This window comes from Acipenser ruthenus, chromosome 1, assembly GCF_902713425.1.
Source record: "Acipenser ruthenus chromosome 1, fAciRut3.2 maternal haplotype, whole genome shotgun sequence".
Lineage (NCBI taxonomy): Eukaryota > Metazoa > Chordata > Actinopteri > Acipenseriformes > Acipenseridae > Acipenser > Acipenser ruthenus.
In genome coordinates this window covers 100792556-100813426 of record NC_081189.1, presented here as the reverse complement: position 1 = coordinate 100813426, position 20871 = coordinate 100792556, and the positions used below count along the sequence as shown (strand labels likewise).

General features: G+C 38.2%; 1 protein-coding gene across 1 annotated transcript in view; it reads right to left on the bottom strand.

Annotated features, from left to right (window-relative positions):
• Window positions 1–16825: 16825 nt before the first annotated feature.
• The window catches only part of LOC117421409 (adhesion G protein-coupled receptor A3-like), a 43931-nt gene continuing 39885 nt past the window's right edge, over window positions 16826–20871 (bottom strand). The window contains exons 15-19 of the mRNA XM_034035813.3: window positions 20526–20650; window positions 20306–20429; window positions 20028–20173; window positions 19026–19121; window positions 16826–18490 (exon numbers count right to left, since the gene is read on the bottom strand). Of these exons, the coding sequence (XP_033891704.3) occupies window positions 17203–18490; window positions 19026–19121; window positions 20028–20173; window positions 20306–20429; window positions 20526–20650 (1779 nt within the window). The 3' untranslated portion in view covers window positions 16826–17202. The remainder of the gene's footprint in view (window positions 18491–19025; window positions 19122–20027; window positions 20174–20305; window positions 20430–20525; window positions 20651–20871) is intronic.

Genomic DNA, 20871 nt, shown 5'->3' with positions numbered 1-20871 from the left:
TTTAAAACCTATATTTACCTTGAACTTCTGATATTTCGCCAGGTAACCTTCTGCTGAGGAAAATAGTCCCTAACATAATTAGAATAGAAAAACGACATACACGTAGAGAAAACGTTATTATTATTATTTGGCTAACATATTTATTTATTGGGGTCTTACTCTTTCTTATTATAATTTATCTGGACATACACAATTATTGAATAGTCTGTGTAGTATTGAGTTGGACTCGAAACTTGTTGGAGGCGGGGCGTCATTCAAGCTGGCAGGGAGTAGCTTTTTATGTTATCAGATTAACTGTGAATTAAATTTTAAATCAATCCGCTCATAAATATCGGCTTTTTCCCTTAACATTCTAATCTACAACTAATCAAATAAGCTACTTAACATACTTTCTGACGCTGGTCTAGAGACAAGCAAAATCATGTCTGTGACAGGACACTCTAGTGAAGGCTCAATTTGCAGCTACTGGACAGCAAATCAACAGGAAAGACACGATTGGTCCACAATTCTGTCATCAGCTGGATCCAAACAAAACCCTCCCTCAAAACCAGCCAGTCAAACTGCCAACCCTGCTTCAGTTCTTTCCACACCAGCCAATCCACTCCCTGCCAGCTTGAATGACGCCCCACAATTGTACATGTCCAGATAAATTATAATAAGAAAGAGTAAGACCCCAATAAATAAATATGTTAGCCAAATAATAATTTTAATAATAATAACGGCTCGGAATGCGTAACTCCAGTCGCGGTCATCTACCACATGGTAAAAAACATGATCATGAAACAGCCAGTCAACTTTGCTAATACAAAGAAAATTACACTTGCTTTGCACTAGAACCGCCACTGCAGTCATTTTGACAGTTTTCACTTTTAAAATGTAAATCTCGGCGTGTGAAACATAGGCGGTTGACCGTTCTTGACTTTACATGCCCCACCCCCAGACAATCTATATGACATTATTTCCACTTTTTGACACCCCCAGACACATAATATAATCACATGTCAGATGGTCAAAGTTTTCTTCACAAACGAATAAAATACATTTTTCAAACAACTTTTCTTCTCTAACCTGGATCTGGAATGAAGTCGGTGACGGTTGCTATGTGATGTAATTCAATTGCTGGAACTCAAGAGACACAAGGCATCTGTCGACGGCATTTACTCATGTTTGATAGATAGTTCATTGTTGTCCAGTTGTTATATCGACAACACAGAATTACACTGAATTCTATTATTTCTATAATAATATAATGTTATTGACATCATGATGAGTCAAAAGGAAATGTTGGATATGTTTGTCACAGCAGGTGGAAAAAGGAAGAAATTAAACACAGGAGGGATTCACTTGCAAAATAAACTATTACTATTGCTTATGCCCAGGTACAATTATTTATACGTGCTCTAAAGAAAAGGTACCATGGATTTGAAAATGAGATTTAGGCTCATGTGTAGGGCTGTGCTGTGTGTTTTCAGATTTAGGCTGAGATGTGTAGTGCTCTGCTGTGTGTTTTTAGATTTAGGCTGAGATGTGTAGGGCTCTGCTGTGTGTTTTTAGATTTAGGCTGAGATGTGTAGGGCTCTGCTGTGTGTTTTTAGGTTTAGGCTGAGATGTGTAGGGCTCTGCTGTGTGTTTTTAGATTTAGGCTGAGATGTGTAGGGCTGTGCTGTGTGTTTTCAGGTTTAGGTTCATGTGTAGGGCTGTGCTGTGCGTTTTCAGGTTTGCATATCTGCTCTATAAACACATTGTTGTCTTTTTCACAGTGGAGCGGCAGAAAATAATATAAATGGTGGTACACTACAGTATTAGATACATTCTGGTAGGCAGTGGTATACATGAAAATCAATGCAATACATTACTTCCCTTCTGACACTTGCTTAATCCACTTCTGACACTTGCTAAATTGGCAGACAACACAAAAATAGGAGGAGTGGCAAACACCGTTGCAGCAGCAAAGGTCATTCAAAATGATCTAGACAGCATTCAGAAGTGGGCAGACTCATGGCAAATTACATTTAATAGGGAAAAGTGTAAGGTACTGCATGCTGGCAATAAAAATGTGCATTATAAATATCATATGGGAGATACTGAAATTGAAGAATTTAAATTTAAATCAAGGGACTTTTTCGACCTGAAAAAAGAAACAAGGACCAGGGGTCACAAATGGAGATTAGATAAAGGGGCATTCAGAACAGAAAATAGGAGGCACTTTTTACACAGAGAATTGTGGGAGTCTGGAACCAACTCCCCAGTAATGCTGTTGAAGCTGACACCCTGGGATCCTTCAAGAAGCTGCTTGATGAGATTCTGGGATCAATAAGCTACTAACAACCAAGCAAGATGGGCTGAATGGCCTCCTCTTGTTTGTAAACTTTCTTATGTTCTTATTTTATGCATGAATAAATTAATGAATTATTGATTGCCAGATGTATGCATCCTTTCAGGTCTCTCTTGTGAAGCAGATGCATTGCATTATGGGATAGTACATGTCTTGCTCCTGCAAAAGCTTTGTTGCATATGTATATTCTGCAAAATAAAAATAGGGTAAAAAATGAATATCTAGACCAGAACATGCACGTGGTGTCCATGAAATATCTGACATCACAGGATGCGAATAAACCTTCACCAGCCCAGGAGGGAGTTATCCCTTACAGTATCTTACAGACTTTCAGGAACCAGAAACATGCAGTCCTCAAGGGTAAGGAGCTGAAGAGAGAGTTAGGAGGCTGGTACCCTGTTAACAGGATGGCTTGCAGTGGTGACGTCAGACCAGAAACATACTCAGGAAGTAGCGGGGCAAAACTGAAATGCTACGGCGTTCAGTTATTTTATTAAATAAAAAAAAACAGTTTAAACAAAACAAAATACTTAGAAAACATATGGCACGGGGGCCAAAGTAAAACAGAACAAAACACAAGTAATCTTTCTAGAATGAGTACCTACAAGGTCTCGCAGTTGGTAGCAATCATTTTTCTTGCACTCACAGTATTGTTTCACTTTCTTCCTCTTCGCTCTCTTCCCTGACAAAGGATCTCTCCTGACTTTTATAGTTTGTGGCTGGACCCCAATTAATCCATAATTAACAATTACTCAATTAAAGCTCCAGCCACACTCTCACATGTATTTTGGCAGGGAGGAATTTAACCCCCTCCCTGTCGATCCAAAACATACAAACGCAAACTCATATCAATAATAAAAGGAACAAATACATATATACATAAAACAGTAATAAATCATAGTGCAAAAATATAAATTAATAAGGACCGGGCACCCCATCACATACCCACATCTAATGGGGATTTTAAGCTTGGAAGTTAACAAGAAAAGACTGAAAAGCATATAATTGGTTTCTGTATTTCATATTTGCTGATGCTGATGCTTTTCCCATTAAAATATAATATCCCATATAAAATCACTTTCCTAGCATGTCCATGTGGTAATTAAAGAGTCTGAAGAGCTAGAAGGCCTACATCCTGGTTCTTTTGCAAGGTTTTAGGTATGTGTGTCCTATGGCTGAAAGAACTGAATATATTTAGCCTAAAACAAAGAAGAATTAAGGGGAGGGGAGGGAGTGGGCTACCTAGTCATGTTGTTGAGACAGAATCACTTGGGTCCTTTAAGACTAAACTTGACAAGTTTTAACAACAATCAGCTGCTAGGAACTGTCGTAAAGTTTCTTATGTTCTTATGTACTTGAATTGCTATATGAATGTTTAAATTTGAATAGAGGTTTTTACATCTAACTTACTTGACGGAGTCAGATCACATGAATGGACATCATCTGTGTAGGTGTAACCGTGCTGTAATGAGTAACAAAATCATGTAACTTTAGCTGTTAGTATACACTAACGCTCTTCCTATTGAATATTTGTATTTCTCTGTTACACTGCATCCCTATGATTCTAATGTTGTGAATTATCCATTAACAACATGGTGTTTAATCTTAAAATAATAGGTTTTGTTGAAATATGTGTCATATTATGTGTAACCACAAATGTCTGCATCTCTCAGCTGTGAGTAAACTAACTTTAGTACTGTAAGCTTTTCAGTTACAGTAGCAAAATTTAATAATTTCATGTTTTTTATAGGTAACCACACTTTTGATTGATTTCCTCAGCTAAATACAATGTTGTCTTTCAAATTAATTTATATTACAGTAGTATTCCGTGTAAAGCTGCCAAAGGCAGTACAGTGCATTACAGGTATCTGAAAAATGTGTTTCAGTTGATATTGAATAAATCCATACATTGGTCCATAAGCTCCAAGTCCTTTGTTTGATCTACCCAAATCAAACAAATAACATTATTATTATTATTATTATTTATTTCTTAGCAGACGCCCTTATCCAGGGCGACTTACAATTGTAAGCAAATACATTTCAAGTGTTACAATACAAGTAATACAATAAGAGCAAGAAATACAATAACATGTTTATTAAGTTACATGATGCATTTCCTGTACTTTTATCCTGGGCTTATTCTTTACTTATGCTTTTGTATTTCTGTTATGTCAATTAACAGCATTTATGCATCTATCTAAAGTCAATCCATAGACAAAGCAGTAGACATGGTTGTATTGCTTTAGGTATACTTCAATGGTGCAAGAACTTTTAAAGTATAGGATGGTTATATAATGGATTAGAAAATGGATTAGAAATGTCAATTACTCTGACTTGTAAGAAGCTGGTCCTTAATGGCTGATAGACAACTTTGAAGGATATGTTTCCTAAAATCTGCCAAAAATATGCAAGTATACATTTTTGTTTTTAACCCTTTTCCTGCTTGATGAAAGAACATCGCTGTTGTTCATTTATTAAGAAAAAGGTTACACACCCACCAAAATGTTGTATATAAAACTACTGTATTCTGCATTAAACACATTAGGGTAGAGATCTTTTATCATTAGTTTTATTCACTTTAAAAGGAAAAGTTTAGACTGGTAGAGAAACTGTGGTTCTATCAGTGATATAATGTACGCAAAGTTATGGTATACTGTACAAAATGCAAATAAGAAAATATTACCAATGTAAATGGGTTTTATGATTCAGATATTTTTGTAAATAATTAAATATATGTGTGGCAAGGCGAAAGCCCTAAATGTAAATAGTGTGTGTGTGGTGTATAAATATAGGGTTGGCAGGGAGGGGGTTAAAATCCTCCCCGCCATAATACATGTGTGAATGTGTCTGGAGCCTTAATTGAATGATTAATGGTTAATTAGGGTCCAGCCCCATGGTATATAAGGAAGTGAAAATCCTTTGTTTGTGAGGTGTTTGGAGTGGTATTGTGTGGTAACCTGGTCAGCGAAGATGAATGCCCAGTGTGACCTCCAAGGATTGACTACTACGTAAAGAACTGTGCATACACAATTTGGTCAAAATCGGAGTGGCCACTCTGCTGTATCATCCAAAAACAGGAAATTGCCATGTGGATAGAAGTCTATTTCTCCAAAACTATGAACATGCTATTCCATCACTGGCTTTTTTCCTCCCATCTTTCAAAAACTAACAATGATGTCAATAAAGTTTTAACCACAGCTGAGCATTCCAGATTTAAAGCTTTTTATCTTACTTTTGCAGACTGTCTGGATGCACCCAAAACAGCTTGCAATGGTAATTTAATCTTTGGTCCCAAGGGAAAAACATGCTGTAAGAAATATATTTAAATTCTGAAATTGAAGTAAAGGTCCCACTGTGACAAAGAAGAGCCTAATGGGCCTAAACAGAACAGACACAAGGTTCAAGCTGAAACGATTGCATCCCTTAACACCAGCTGTAGTTTACTAAGAAAGAGTAAACATGGTCTCATGATTTTCAAATGAAATGTCAGACTGTGAGAGATGCTGGAAAGTAGAAGCACTTTTTTGTAACAAGTGAAATTTTGGTTTACATCCATACATAGCATTAAAAAGCAAGTAAAAGAGCTGCCAGTCCCCAGATGGGGAAGAATATTTTGGGCATTTAATAAAGATGAAATCTAGGAAACATGTTTGATGCTTTTTTTCCAGTTCAAATTTTTTGTAATGGTTTATGTGACTTGTCAAGTTAGTCTGTTACATAGACATTGACAGTAGTTACTAACATTGTGAGAGTGCTTTTGGTGTGGACCTATCATTCCTTTCATAACTTTGTTGGGACTCTCCACTAGGTCTTAAAATTCAACAGAAAGAAAGTTGACCTGATGTCACTGATCGCAAGTTTAGAAATGTGAGGTTCCATAAGATCTGCCAAAAGCAAATATGATTTGCAGCTCTCTCACCCCCTAAGAAAAAGTAAAAACAAGCAAGACTTAATTTGAAAATGTTGTCACGGTCAAACAAAAATAACAGATACGGTATACCAAAGCATGACTGGCAGCATACAAGATTACTGTGGTTTACCAAGGTAACAGCACAGAAAACTGCAAATTATAGGGAAGGAGTTGTTAGGCAAACATTGTAAACACATCACAGATGCATTTTAGACAGCAACCGTATTAGCCAATCATATTAGCGATTTTACATTACACCTTACATAATATCCTTAATTAAGGAACTGTGTAATGGCTTGGCATCTCAGCCCATTGAATTGAATGGAAAGGGCTAGACGCAAACCGCCGATAACATTCAACAAGCCAGACATGGTACAGTTAATACTGCCAGAAACATGGATATTTAATTACCGTTTCAACCAGCACCACTTTATAGCTTGGCACCTCAGCTCATTTAATTGAACGGAAAGGCATATGACAATCCACTATTCCATGAGAGTTAAAGCCCTTCATGTCCCGCTAGAAAATAAATCAGCTGCTGCTACTGGTAGACAGATCAGGGAGGGTAGTAAATATTTTACACTTTACATGTAGTAATGTCAGCCTCTCACCTGAGTGATGATATAAGGATGGAATGATACACAACCGTCAAGTGGTGACGACAGACGCATCCAACCTGGGTTGGGGTGCGGTCTGGTCAGGCAGAGAAGTCAGCGGGTCCTGGACAGGCCGCTGGACATCCCTGCACATACATATGCTGGAGCTCCAAGCAGTGCACTAGCCAACGAATGGCCTAAAGTGCCTTTGGACGCTTTCCCCATTATTTTACAGTTTCTGCAAGATTTACTAGAGGTGGGCAGGTCCCCCTCTATGCTGAAAGTGTACCTGGCAGCTATATCTGCATGCCACGTCCCCATAGACTCAGTATCCCTGGGCACCCATTTTCTAAGGGTGCTCGGCAGCTGTGTCCTCCTAGAAAGGGCGTTCGGGAGTCTAGACGTGGTATTGGAGGCTCTCACTAAGGCCCCATTTGAGCCTGTACATTCCATAGAGCTGAAATATCTCTCTATGAAGGCATCCTTTCTATTAGCCATCGACCCGCTAAGTGGATCAGTGAGATACAGGCTCTGTCTGTGCACAGTTCCTGTATGCGTATTTAGGACAATGGGAACAGGTTATTGTTACGCACAAACCCTGCATTCCTCCCTAAAGTGATTGGTTCAAGTGGAAAACCGTAATCTGTGGAATTAGAGGCTTTTCATCCTTCTCCTTTTGATTCAGAGGAGGATAGGAGACTGAATTCCCTCTGCCCAGTGTGGACATTGAGAGGTTATGTAGATAGGATGAGAGCGCTGCATCAGTCTGACTAGCTCTGCATCTGTCATGGTGAAAGGACCCTGGGTCAAGCCCTCTCGAAGCAGCGACTGTCCCACTGGATTGTGGACACAGTTGTGACTGCACATACTAATGCCAGCCTAACCCCACGTGGGAGGGTGGCCACGTACTCTACCAGAGGTGTGGCTACGTCATGGGCTCTCTTTCAAGGTGCATCATTGACATATTTGTACTGTGGCTAGCTGGGCTACTCCGCATACGTTCACCAGGTTCTACCGGCTTAATGTGGTCGATGCCTCTACGCCTTCATAAGCACAAGAGTCCTTGAGGTTTACGCTCACACCCTCGCCACTAGTTTGTGGTAGCAAGGCGTCCCTCGCATATTGCCTGCTCACACTCCCTCGCGACGGCTTTGATATACTTTCCCAAAAGTATTGGTTGTTGGTTGTTGTGACCGGGTCTTACGTCACATGCGTGGATAGCCGCTGTGTTTAGCAAAACAGAGAGACAACTGGGGGTGGATTTGAAACGCCGGCACAGGCGCGCAGGATTTATTAACAAACAAACAGAAATGAAAGTAAATGTGGTCATGTGAGGTTACCAGCCATGGTAACGCACAGAGGACACATACAGCAAGCTGTACAAAAGGCAAAATAAAACACAAAAACTACAAATAAAAGGTGCCCCAGAGGGCGAGCGCTAGCCTTAAAACGAGGCGTCCTGCTCCAGGAGCCGGCTACACTACGTAACCCTCGCTATACATCACATGGGATCACAATCCCCTAACTAACCCACTCATGAGCCGGTATTCATACAACGACTCCTGCTGCTTCATACGGCCTTGGCTGGGCATTGCCTTCACAAGCACCGCTTGCAGTCTCAGGGCTGCGTAGCTGTCGTTCCTGCAGCGCGGACCCTCTCCTCCCGTGTATACGCCGCTCCCCTCTGGCATGGCGTTACAGTCGCCTCGAACCATCTCCCACGGATGCTTTTGAACTGACGGACACTCAATTAAGACCCGCCCACCTGCTGATTGAGGTCCAGCACAGCCAATCACTTGCTGCCCTTCCCCTCAACCAAGCCTAGCAGGCAGCAAGTCTCAATCGAGCGCCCGTCTGTAAAACAATAATTCAATTAAATAAATCAGCTCCAAAACGACACACAATAAACCCATTTCCCCATACAAATTATCCACCCTAAATACACGTGCAGGGCAATCGCCCTGCTACAGTCGTCTTTTCTTTCAGGGAACCAGGGTTACGGTAAGTAACCTAACGTTTTTGTCAGTCAACCTAAACAATGAAAAAAATGTTGAAAGAAAGCTTAGCAAAACAATATTTACCAATTCTCAAGGGAACTGATGAAGATTAAGAGCAGCCCAATTTTATTGTTATTTCTTATTGTAGCTCCAGCAGCTTTTGTTATTGTGCTATTACATGTCACTGTTAAACAAGGATGTATTACATTTGTCATACTTAACTGAAAGAACAAACTTGTCTTGTTATTGCTATAAACTTATATATATATATATATATATATATGAGACAAAACTGGGTCATTTTTCAAGATATAGAACTGAAAATAAAATTCAAACTACACTCTATCAGCTTTTCATATAATTTCACTTCTCTTCATCTGCTCAAAATGAATGCTAGATAAAGCAGACATCTATGAAATACTGGTAGTTATAAATAATCTAGGATGAGACTTTGTTTAAAAGTAAGGACTTATAATTAAATTACAGCTACAACAGAGAGCTGTTCAAAGCATCAGTAGCTGAAGGGATACCAAAGTAATGTCCCTGGATCTCCAACTGTTCTACAAGTATAATGCATTCTTTAAGCATTTACAGTTTAACCCCCGAGATTACTCCCATAATGCATTTATTTTAAGCAGAACGAACTCCACACAGCAATCTTTGTTGCTTGGTCAGCAAAAAATAAAACCGCTACACACATCATGTTTCGCGATTCCCTAGAGATTTAATTTCAGCAAAAATGAGTAACAGAGTTCATGATCATACAGTACATTTATGTACATATCCCCATCAGTCCATCATTATTCATTAACACCAAATTAGTTGATGAACTTGCTCAATGAACTGATAAAGAAAATGTTGCTGAATGTGTGCAACCAAGTGTATGAGCGAGACACATCTGCCACAGCTGGATTTCATTAGTGCCTTTTACAGGTAATCCTTGAATGCATCAACCAGCTATTAGTGGTTATATAAAAATTCACGGGTTGAAGAAATGCAGTTTAATCCCTGGAGCTGTGAAATTCTATAATAAAATCCTTAGCTGGTTTATTGACCAAATAAACCTCTTATAATGCCTTACAGAGGGGCCAATAATAAATCTTAAATAGTAACAGCGTGTTGCTTCCCTACCTGAACTAGTATGGGGAATTACTGACAGGGAGATACTTGTGTCATGTTAATTTTCAATATCACCTTCTGACCGGAGTTTTGATGTGCCAATTTTGTTCTTGAAGAACTGCATTCAAAAATCAAAATGACATGGACCCAATACATAGAACTTGGGATATAAGACTGCTTGAAACGAGTGCTGCGTGCCTTGAATGTTAAAAGAAGTGCACATGAAGTCCACAATGCAAAAGGGAAGAACAAAAATACATTTTTTATTTCCAAGCAACATGGTATTTCTTAGAATGCCTGGTGTAGTTGTAATGCGTATAAGGAAATCAATATCTATCGTACACAAAATTGAAAACTGTCTGTATGCCTCCTTGCAGATTTCTATAACCAAGCAATAAATCTGAAACCATAAATCTTAGGTTTATGAAATTTTAATATACCCAGGATGGGTCAATGATATATCTATGTCTCTTTGAAATATGCATTTAATACATCATCATTTAAAGCAAAAGTATGGTGTTTTGATTTTCAGAATGCACCATTAATGTTATAATGTCAAATGACAGTTATGAATTAGGGTTATTAAAAGGGTATTAAACTTTATAGCCTTAGACTGTAGTGACTTATGCCAAAGCAAGGGCAATGTGAGCTGGTCATGACAATAACTAAGAAAGAATGAATGTTACAGTTATCCATGTGGAACAGCAAAACAAAGCTCAACTACTTTAATTTGCTAACAGTGGTTAAATTAAATTGGGGTTGGTGTTGTAAACCATGTACTGCATGATACTAAAATAAGAACATGCTAAAAGAACCCATGTAAATACTGTATGTGGCTTAAGATGGCCAACTACAGTATACAATTATAACATTTTATGCAACATGTCATTTGCCTTTCAGTTTCAGAAATTGTTATATTAGCAGTAATTGACCAAGCTTTCCACATAACGTTCTATGTACAATATGGAGGGATGTCATGCATTTATCCAGTGAATCACCCTAACAATTTAACCCTAACCATGATTAGTCCCAATTAGGAGAGTTCTTCCCTAAAAGTTTGTCTTTGAGGAGTAGAGTGGATTGAAAGAAAAGAAGTTGAATCTCAAGTACAGCTTAAATTAAAACTTTAATTTTATGCTTTTTAGAAACTGTTGGAACTGTGAAGCATAACAATCACTGCCAGCTGTTCTGTATTTAAGTTGATTTAAAAGACAACGCATGATTTCCAGAGGTTACATTACTAATTCTTTATTTGTATTCTATCATAAGAAACCTTTCTCCTGTTTAATAACCTTGATGTAATCATTTTCAATATATAATATAGCACATGCTGTTTATTGATCGGATTAAAAAAAAAAAAAGCTTTACCTTTATAATAATGAGGTTTAGCAGCAGAGCTGGGTTCAATCAAACAAACAAACAAAAAAAATCAATAATATTTGTCATTTTTAAGCTCCTAATGCATAAATTACTAGCATCAGCAGAAAAGCCGCAGCAAATCCCCAAAAGTGCTGATGAAACCACAGTCAGTTTTCAATCAGGTCCGACCCTAACAGGTGTAAGGCAGCCAACCAGGTAACGGTGATGCACAGACAGCTATTTAATGAGTTGCTGTCTTGGATTTGGCAGTTACTTTAGATTAAAGGCTAGTTTCACTAGAATAAAAAACAAACAAACCAACAAACAAACAAACAAACAAACACAACACAACCGGAACAAATTCTGATTAAGATAGTCCAGGGGAGGGAGATTAGAAATGGGGTAGATTTTGCTGACAAGGAAACCGAGTAGGGTACTGATAACGTGTCAGGTATTTTCTTTTCAGACATCATCGGCTAGAAAATGCTTCAGAATTAGACTGAGCCAGTAAGACAGTATTATGACACAAATACAACAGTATTGTGCTGGCTTGATACATGTTGGAAGTGTATAGGTCTAATGTAATTTAACTATATCATGTGATGGTTATGTTTTATGGAGATTTATTTCATTGTTTTCAAACAGTTTTGGATTGCAGGTGTGGGCTTTTTTTTAAATATCTTCCAATGTATTATTCTGTGTGCTTTTTCTTTGTAGAATTTATTTGTTTTTCCTTTATGGCTGGCTTCACAGACTTCGACTAGCACTTACCCTGGACTCCAGTACGTTAAGGTACTGTTAGGAAGTCCAAAAAGTAGGTGTCATACATGTAGTAATTTTGATCTAAAATCTTCAAATGAGCCATGTTATTTATTAACATGGATACACTTTAAATGCAGGATCATTACTTATCCTGTCTGTTAAACTGACCATTTATTTTTAATTTAGACTGATACAAGTTACAGATTTATACATTAACAGCAGAACAGCACATGGTATTAAATTTTGTGATAACTACATAACACGCTGACCATGTAGCCAGAGTATAGGTTATAGTTGTTTTTAAGTAAAAAAATAAATAAATAAAATAAGATACCTTTGATCTGTTATTACTGCTGTATTATTGTAAAGATTAATTCTCAGACTGAACGCAGTAGGGATTCAAGGAAATGCATGCACATGGATTAGGGAGTGGTTAACATGTAGAAAACAGAATGTACTGATTAGAGGAGAAACCTCAACATGGAGCGAGGTAACCAGTGGTGTACCACAGGGATCAGTATTAGGTCCTCTGCTATTCCTAATCTACATTGATTTAGATTCTGGTATAGTAAGCAAACTTGTTAAATTTGCAGACGACACAAAATAGGAGGAGTGGCAAACACTGTTGCAGCAGCAAAGGTCATTCAAAATGATCTAGACGGCATTCTGAACTGGGCAGACACATGGCAAATTACATTTAATAGAGAAGTGTGTAAAGTATTGCATGCAGGCATAAAAACGTGCATTATAAATATCATATGGGAGAAAATGAAATTGAAGAAGGGAACTATGAAAAAGACCTAGGAGTTTATGTTGACTCAGAAATGTCTTCATCTAGACAATGTGGGGAAGCTATAAAAAAGGCCAACAAGATGCTCGGATATATTGTGAGAAGTGTTGAATTTAAATCAAGGCAAGTAATGTTAAAACTTTATAATGCATTAGTAAGACCTCACCTAGAATATTGTGTTCAGTTCTGGTCACCTCGTTAGAAAAAGGATATTGCTGCTCTAGAAAGAGTGCAAAGAAGAGCAACCAGAATTATCCCGGGTTTAAAAGGCATGTCATATGCAGACAGGTTAAAAGAATTGAATCTATTCAGTCTTGAACAAAGAAGAGTACGCGGCGATCTGATTCAAACATTCAAAATCCTAAAAGGTATAGACAATGTCGACCCAGGGGACTTTTTTGACCTGAAAAAAGAAACAAGGACCAGGGGTCACAAATGGAGATTAGATAAAGGGGCATTCAGAACAGAAAATAGGAGGCACTTTTTTTACACAGAGAATTGTGAGGGTCTGGAACCAACTCCCCAGTAATGTTGTTGAAGCCGACACCCTGGGATCCTTCAAGAAGCTGCTCTGCCCTGTCCACCAAATTTGATTGACAGATGACTTTACCAATCCAAGTGGTAATCAACGAGAGCCGTGCAGCTAAAATAAGAACCGGATGCCGTGGAAACCACAGAAAGAGGTTTTAAAGTTAAACATTTAAACTGTTCACTTTGTTTACAGTCACATTTTTTAACACTTTGTTGAAGTTGTTAGTATTTTAAATACAATTATTTCTGCAGTGCTCTCCTCGGTCTAATAACTCACTGACACACTAAGCAGAGTAAGCCCCCACAACAAGCAACACAGAACTTTAGGACTCTGGCAGGAGTTGCTCACCAGGGATTATAAAAAAATATCACAAGGGGTAGTGTCGGATAAATGAGAATTGAATGCCCACCCTTGGGTGGGATGCTTGGATAAACCCCTCTACCTCATGTAGTATGTATGTATGGTTGTTTGTGTGTATATATATGTGTATATATCTATATCTATCTCCAGATGTCCGTATATTGGACGGATACAGACAGTTGGAGCTTTGTCACACATTCGAAATCACTGCTGCCTCAGAGAATTTTAAGTACAGGTAACCATCTTGTTTACAGATGTACATAAACTAACTATAAAACTGAGTAACCAATTACCAGCAAAAAAATCCCCAAAGTGGCAAGTAGACATGCCGATTTGGAAGAACAACAATTAAATTAACTGGAAGATAGCAAAACAGGAAAAAATACCAAAAAGAAGAAAGAAAGAAGAAAAAAAGCTGTCTTTCAGGATTGGCTGAAACAAAAAAATGAACTCTCAATTGTGGAAAATGCACATCTTAAAGAAAATCTTTATAAAATATTAAAGGGATTTCTATAGAAATGTCAAAAAAATGCCCAAGGAGAGAATATAACATTTCAAGCTACATTAGTCACAGAGCTGGAATAAACCACTTTACAAATGAAAACAAAAAACCGAGTAAATCTGCCAATATACACACTCACCCCAACTTCGTCACTTCAAATAATGTCTTACTTACTTTTGCATGTTTCAATTAAATTAATTTACTCATCTTAACTTAGTGTGTCGTTCCAAGTTACAAATGGGACTACTTTATTAGTGTGAGGACATTTAATACATTTTTTTCTTTTTTTTTGCCCTAAAACATGATTTATGCTTTTTGTTTTTCAAATAGTGTAAGGCCCCGAGGTGTCTGTATATGGATACCCTGTCAGGCCGGATTGCTTGCACACACACAAGTAGCTTTTGAGTTAAGGGGAATGAAAGCAATGAATAGAGAACAATGGGTAATCCAGGAAATATGCAAATTTCAGCATTACAAGAGCCAATCAAATGGCGTGAAAGTCACCTAAAGGCTTCTACATTCATAGTGTTTTAAAAAGTCAAAAGCACAGTATCTGCAGACATGTTTCGCCCTGTTTGGAGCTCATCAGTGCAGCGCAACTGTACTTTGAGTACAGTTAAGGGGAATGTGTGCGTGTATATATATATATATATATATATATATATATATAAAATCAAAATTACACACACACACACACACACACACACACACACACACACACACACACACACACATTGTTCAACTTTCTAGCAACCAACAGCAGCCTGGGAGTTACAGCTCAGGGAATAATAAAGTTGCTAATGTGAATAAGATATAAGAAAATGGACTTAATAAACCTAGGGGGAATGGAATCTAAATTTCTATTGCAGTTATGAGGTTTAGCCAGATCGACAGTTGGCTGTTTAAAGATCTTCAGTTTGCAAGTCGTTGTGTATACAGCACTTACAGGAACAAATCGTGAACTGGCCTACTGTAGTTATTCTGCACTACATAGACACAGTTGGTTTCAGTACTTCAGGCTGCTTGTTGCATCTGGTATGGAAGTCAGGTATGTTGCAGGCACAACGACAACCTGACCCATTCTAAAACGGTTTAGACCCATTACACAATGGTTCAGAAATACCAAACCCCATTCTGGAATTGTGCATGGGCATTTGATTCTTCGGTTCATGGGAGATATTTTTAAAATTATAATGGCATAATGTATCATAATAAATAACCCAACATGACGGACATCCCCAGTACATATACAAAATAACCAGAGAAGTGATTCCAAAGATGAAGCCTTCAGCAGATTAAACAATGATATGGCAGTAGCTGGCTTCCAAATAAATAAGCATTCACTGGTGCAGATAGCTGCTGGTGTTTTTTTTATAGTGGTCTCATGACAGAAATTGTACCTTACTGAGACTACACCAAAGATAAAATACGCTGGTGACTAAGTGTGCCGAAACAGCCATATATACAGAAATGGTAATAACCAAGATGTAGTACAATATCACAGAATAATAAACAGATAAAAATAATAATAAAAAAGAATTATGCAAATCAAAAATAGAAAGTATTTATTTAAATATTGACTGTCTGCAGTACTGTTTGCATTTTACTGGCAGCCCTACAGCTGGGAAACATTATAATTTATTCAAGAAAAATACTGATGTTTTTTCACAGGTTATCTAGAACTGCCAACAATAAATAAAATACATACATACTGGTGCAACTTTGATTTACAACTTTCTAGAAAAAATAAATCTATTCAAGAAGATGGAGTTCTTAATAGCAAACGGTTTGCTTTTACAAATGAAGATTGTAAGATTTTAAATGTATTTGTTGTTATAACTACAGAAGTTTTTCGAGAATTAGCCTACGTCCTAAGCACTAGATGCAACCAAGGATACAAAAAAAAAAAAAAAAACTGACAAACTAAAATTGCTACTTCTTGTATGGGAAGCAAGAGACAGGACATACAAATACAATACAAACCTACATCTTCATTCTATTTTAAAGAATTCATTTTTCTACAGCTAGCAATAAAATAAATAAAATGGTTTCAAACCCCCTAGAGCATTTGGAAAGTAATATAATAAAGAAAATCACTAAGCCTGGTGGCCTTGCATTTTTACTTGTGTCACTTTGATATAGAGAAGATGCCCTCACGTATCTATTTTCCATAAGCCCACTGGCATAAAAAGTATATATTTTTTCCCCCTCAAACAAGACACACTGTTCTGTAGAAGGATGGCATGGTCTTACATGCAGTATTACTTCATAAAAGATACATCTCCCCAGAACCACATACAAGTTACACTAAAATAGAGAACAAATGGTCTACATATTTAAGTTATTGACCTCATCATAACCAACCACAGCATGATCATATCATCAACGTCCACTGATCAGTTGTAATTCGCTTTTTTTCCTATTATCTACTGACTTAACACATACATGCATTATTAATACACACAAACTTGGGTCTCTCTCTCTCAATTGAATTTCTGACCACCTCTTGTGCTGCATCTCCACAGGGACCTTATAAGTTTAAACTTATGTAGCAGACCAGGCGTTTTGTACACATTCCTTTTATTCTGTTTAAAAAAAAAAAAATGGATTGCCCATGGTAAGTTCAAGGGGCAACACCACAAGTCATACAGCTTAACATACAAAATTCAAGCACTGCATATCAAAACAGGACAAAAAGGATAAACAATTTACAAAACTGTAATAAAATGTGTCATCTTAATCATGTGGGAGATGGACAATGTATAATACTTTATTTTCTTTTGCTTTTTTTTCCTTTTGACTGCTTCACAAATCAAATTATTCTGTAGTCTTTACTGGTTTAAAATAACTGCAACACTTTAAAAACAAGACAGTGTCCATAGCTTAAAGGAATGTCTCTCAGTTCAGTGGCGTGGGTTCATAATTAAAATGGCATGGTCACTACACAGTAGTTTCATGTTTCCATAATCCAGTCCTTGTATTGCCAGTGTTATCTGCATTTAGTAATGGCACATCCTGCCCACTGTCTTTTAGCAGTCCATTCTGACTGGCCAGGTTTAGGCCATATGACTTTTGCTGGCTGTCAAGTTCAACCATAATCGTTTGTTTTAAGCTGTCCTTGTTGCTGGAGATTCCACCTTTTCCACATCTGCCACCACCTCCCCCCCTGTCTGTACTTCTGCTGTATTTGGGCAATGTTCTGCTAGCATCACTGCTGTCTTCTTGGTACTGACTTTGATGTCGTTCTCTGTATGCAGCCAGGTAGGCAGCTCTTCGACTCCTTGTATGACTATCATAGTTGCTTTGGCGATTCTTTGGGAAGCAGTTCTGCATGCTCCCTTCCCCACTTGTGGGAACATTGTGTGCATACTCTCTTAACACAGTGAGCCTGCTAGCTCTATGGGCTCTAGTTCGGTTTTTATGGTGCCTGTCTGGGTGCCCATTAGGCCGGAACTGCACCTCAATGGGAGACAAGTGCATTTTGATTTCATTGTCCACTGAATGCTCTGTCAAGCTGTTGTCCAGCTGTGCGATTGTGTTGCTGGGCACGGGATTTGGCTTGCATAGAGCTGCCTCAGCTTGCAAATTGGTTAGCTTGCAGGCCTGGGAGGAATTTTTAATGCTGGATGCACTTTTGTTTGTGCAGAATGACTCGGCGCTGCTGTTGGTGCACTTGGGGGCCTCCCCATTGCTGTTACTGGAATCTGTCAGTTGGACGTTGACCTGCATGGAGTATGTGCTTCTTCCAGGACAACAGGCAGCTATCCAGTAACGCCGGACATCTTCTCTGTTAACGCAATGATGAACCACTAAAAAGGCACCGAGACCCAGCGCTACAAGCCCAAAAAGGCAACTGAAGACTAGATCCATGGGATAATCCATTGAGACCGACAGAGCTCCGAAAAACCATAAGGCAATAAACAAAGGAAGGGTCAAGCTGGCCCCAAAGAGCTGGGCTTGAAACGTGTGCTCGTTCTCTAGTGCAGAGACAGAAACAACAGAGTAGTTGCCTTGGGACATCGACATGGAATCAGTGAGGTTGGTCTCCCCATTCTCATTTGTCGCCAGCCCCCGCTGTGCCTCAGCCGACTCCTTCAACTCATACTTTCGTTCTGGGTGTCTCTTTAAATGGATGAAGATGCGGAGGAAGTACATGCAGTTTATGAAGATGATGAAGCCTGCGGGTCCATAAAATGCTCCTAGACTGGGCTCCCATGCCATCCAACAGCTATAACAGTAAACAAAATGTGTTTTTGTTTAAGAAAAAGTGGGTATTAACCAGGTCATACTTGAAAACACAGCTTTTTTCTTTTTACATAAAGATAAAGCTAAAACCACCTTGAAAAAACTGTGGGATAATCCCCATGTTCTTAACATTGAAACTACTCTTGGGGTTAACCCACGCTCAATAAAAGCAGCCTATTAACATTGATCCAGAGAATGTAGAAGGCATAGATGTTTTTACCTGTAACAGAATGAGTAATGCAACACAGTACACAAATATAAAATACAGACGCTTCCACAGCTATAAATACAAAACTGAAGCGGTCAGCATCATGCAAAAAGTAAGCCAACATTATCTATATTCTGTATACACATGTAAAAAAGAAAAGCCACAAGCATATGTCTGAGAACTGGAGAAGCAGTTCTCAGACATATGCAAAAATTTAAAAGTATCACATAGGTAAGTGGAAGAAGTGGTATTATATCGTTCTTTCAAAAAGGGTTTGATATTGCACCCAAAAAGGTGCACTACTACTTACAATGATGCATTTACTTGGCTCCCATAATTTTTTATATTGGCTGCTGCTGTGATTCCACAGACAATAACAGGGATGCCCCCTCCAATCAGGTAAAATCTGTGGGTTTAAAAAAAGGTAATAAATAAAATAAAAAATAAATAAATAAATAAATAAAAGGAGATTTACAATAAAATATGTAGAACATCTCATATCCTCTCGGGGTGAGTTTTTAAGCTATAAACTATTTTATATTATGCCAGCATGACATAATTCCCCCCCACAGAATATGAAGGCAATTAAATACTGGGAAATGGTATCTGTACCAGTGTATCTTAATCCTCAAGGGGAAATCAAGGGCACAACAACAAGGTAACATTGGAAAATGTTTGTGACTGGCGTTGGATTGGTTTCAGCTGCACTTTTTCAGTCTGAGAGATTAATCTAGCAATAGGTACCAACAGTTCCATAGGGTGGGACTAGAAGATATCGCAACTTACTGTGATCAAGACCTTGATTGCTACTTTCATAAGCACTTTAAAAAAAGGGGGACTGGAGTTACCAGGAATTCCTGATTTTCATTCTGAACTCACAAGGCTTCTGGAAGGTGGCATTACTACCACCATGTGGCTGCTTTGAAAATCTACACCAAGATTTTGAAATTTTACCATCAGGGCTAACATGCTAAAAGTCATTATTTTGGTTTGAAATTATTATTTATTTGTTTATTTAGCAGACGCTTTTATCCAAGGCGACTTAGAGACTAGGATGTGAACTATGCATCAGCTTACAACAACGTCTCACCCGAAAGACGGAGCACAAGGAAGTTAAGTGACTTGCTAAGGGTCACAGCGAGTGAGCTGGGGACCTCCTGGTTACAAGCCCTTTTTTTTTTTTTTACAAGCCCTTTTCTTTAACCACTGGACAACACAAATTTCTCTTTTAAAATTTCAGGTAAACTACATATTATTCTGACATTTGTACAAAATACTGTTTGCATAGCAGTGTACTATTCTTCACCCTTACCTAAGCATGGGTCGTGGAGGGGGAGGTGGCTCTTCCAGATCTTCACACTGCTTGGCCTTTCTCGTCACCTGCTTGTAGATATTCCGTGCAGTCACCCCCACCCACAGGAGAGTAGCCAGGGTGGAGTAGTGCAGAATAATACCAACCTGGATTAAATACAAATGATATAGTTATTAAACTAAAGCCCCCCCGCCCCCCTCCGCCCCCCAAAAAAAGTCATTAACATTTAAGTAATTTCAACGTCACTTCTGCCAAATAAATGCAAAAACACGACTCACAGCTTGGCAAACGCTTATGTTCCTGGACTGATTGACACCTCCGACAAACATCACACACGTCAGGAAAATATGAAAACACAGATTGACAAGCATGTGCCAGCTCTTACTGCTTATCCGGATCAAACTAGGAAAAAAGAAACCACAAAACAATTTAAAAAGAAGGTGTTTTGGAATAAAACATTAGAACTCAAGAATAATGTCTGCCTTGGTCTGCCTTTACCTGTGATGATGCAGGTAGCTGACAATTATAATCAGGAGGCACAGAAGCAGTATGACAGTAGTAGCATAGATGACTGGGTGGAGAAGATCAGCAGACTGGGTGAAATACTCGACTCCTTTCAAATCCTAAATAAAAAGAAAAGACTGCATGTGTTATTACAGTAAATGTTACAGTTTGCACATGATATTCCAGAAGTTAAAAGCACTTACTGCAAATTCATATAATAAACAAATTAGTATACACTGCAAACCACTCTTGTTTAGGACGTTGGTTTTATTTTTTTTACTTTATTTTAAAAATGTAAATGAAATCCTAGGAGTCTCCCTCTACCCATTTAAGAAAATAA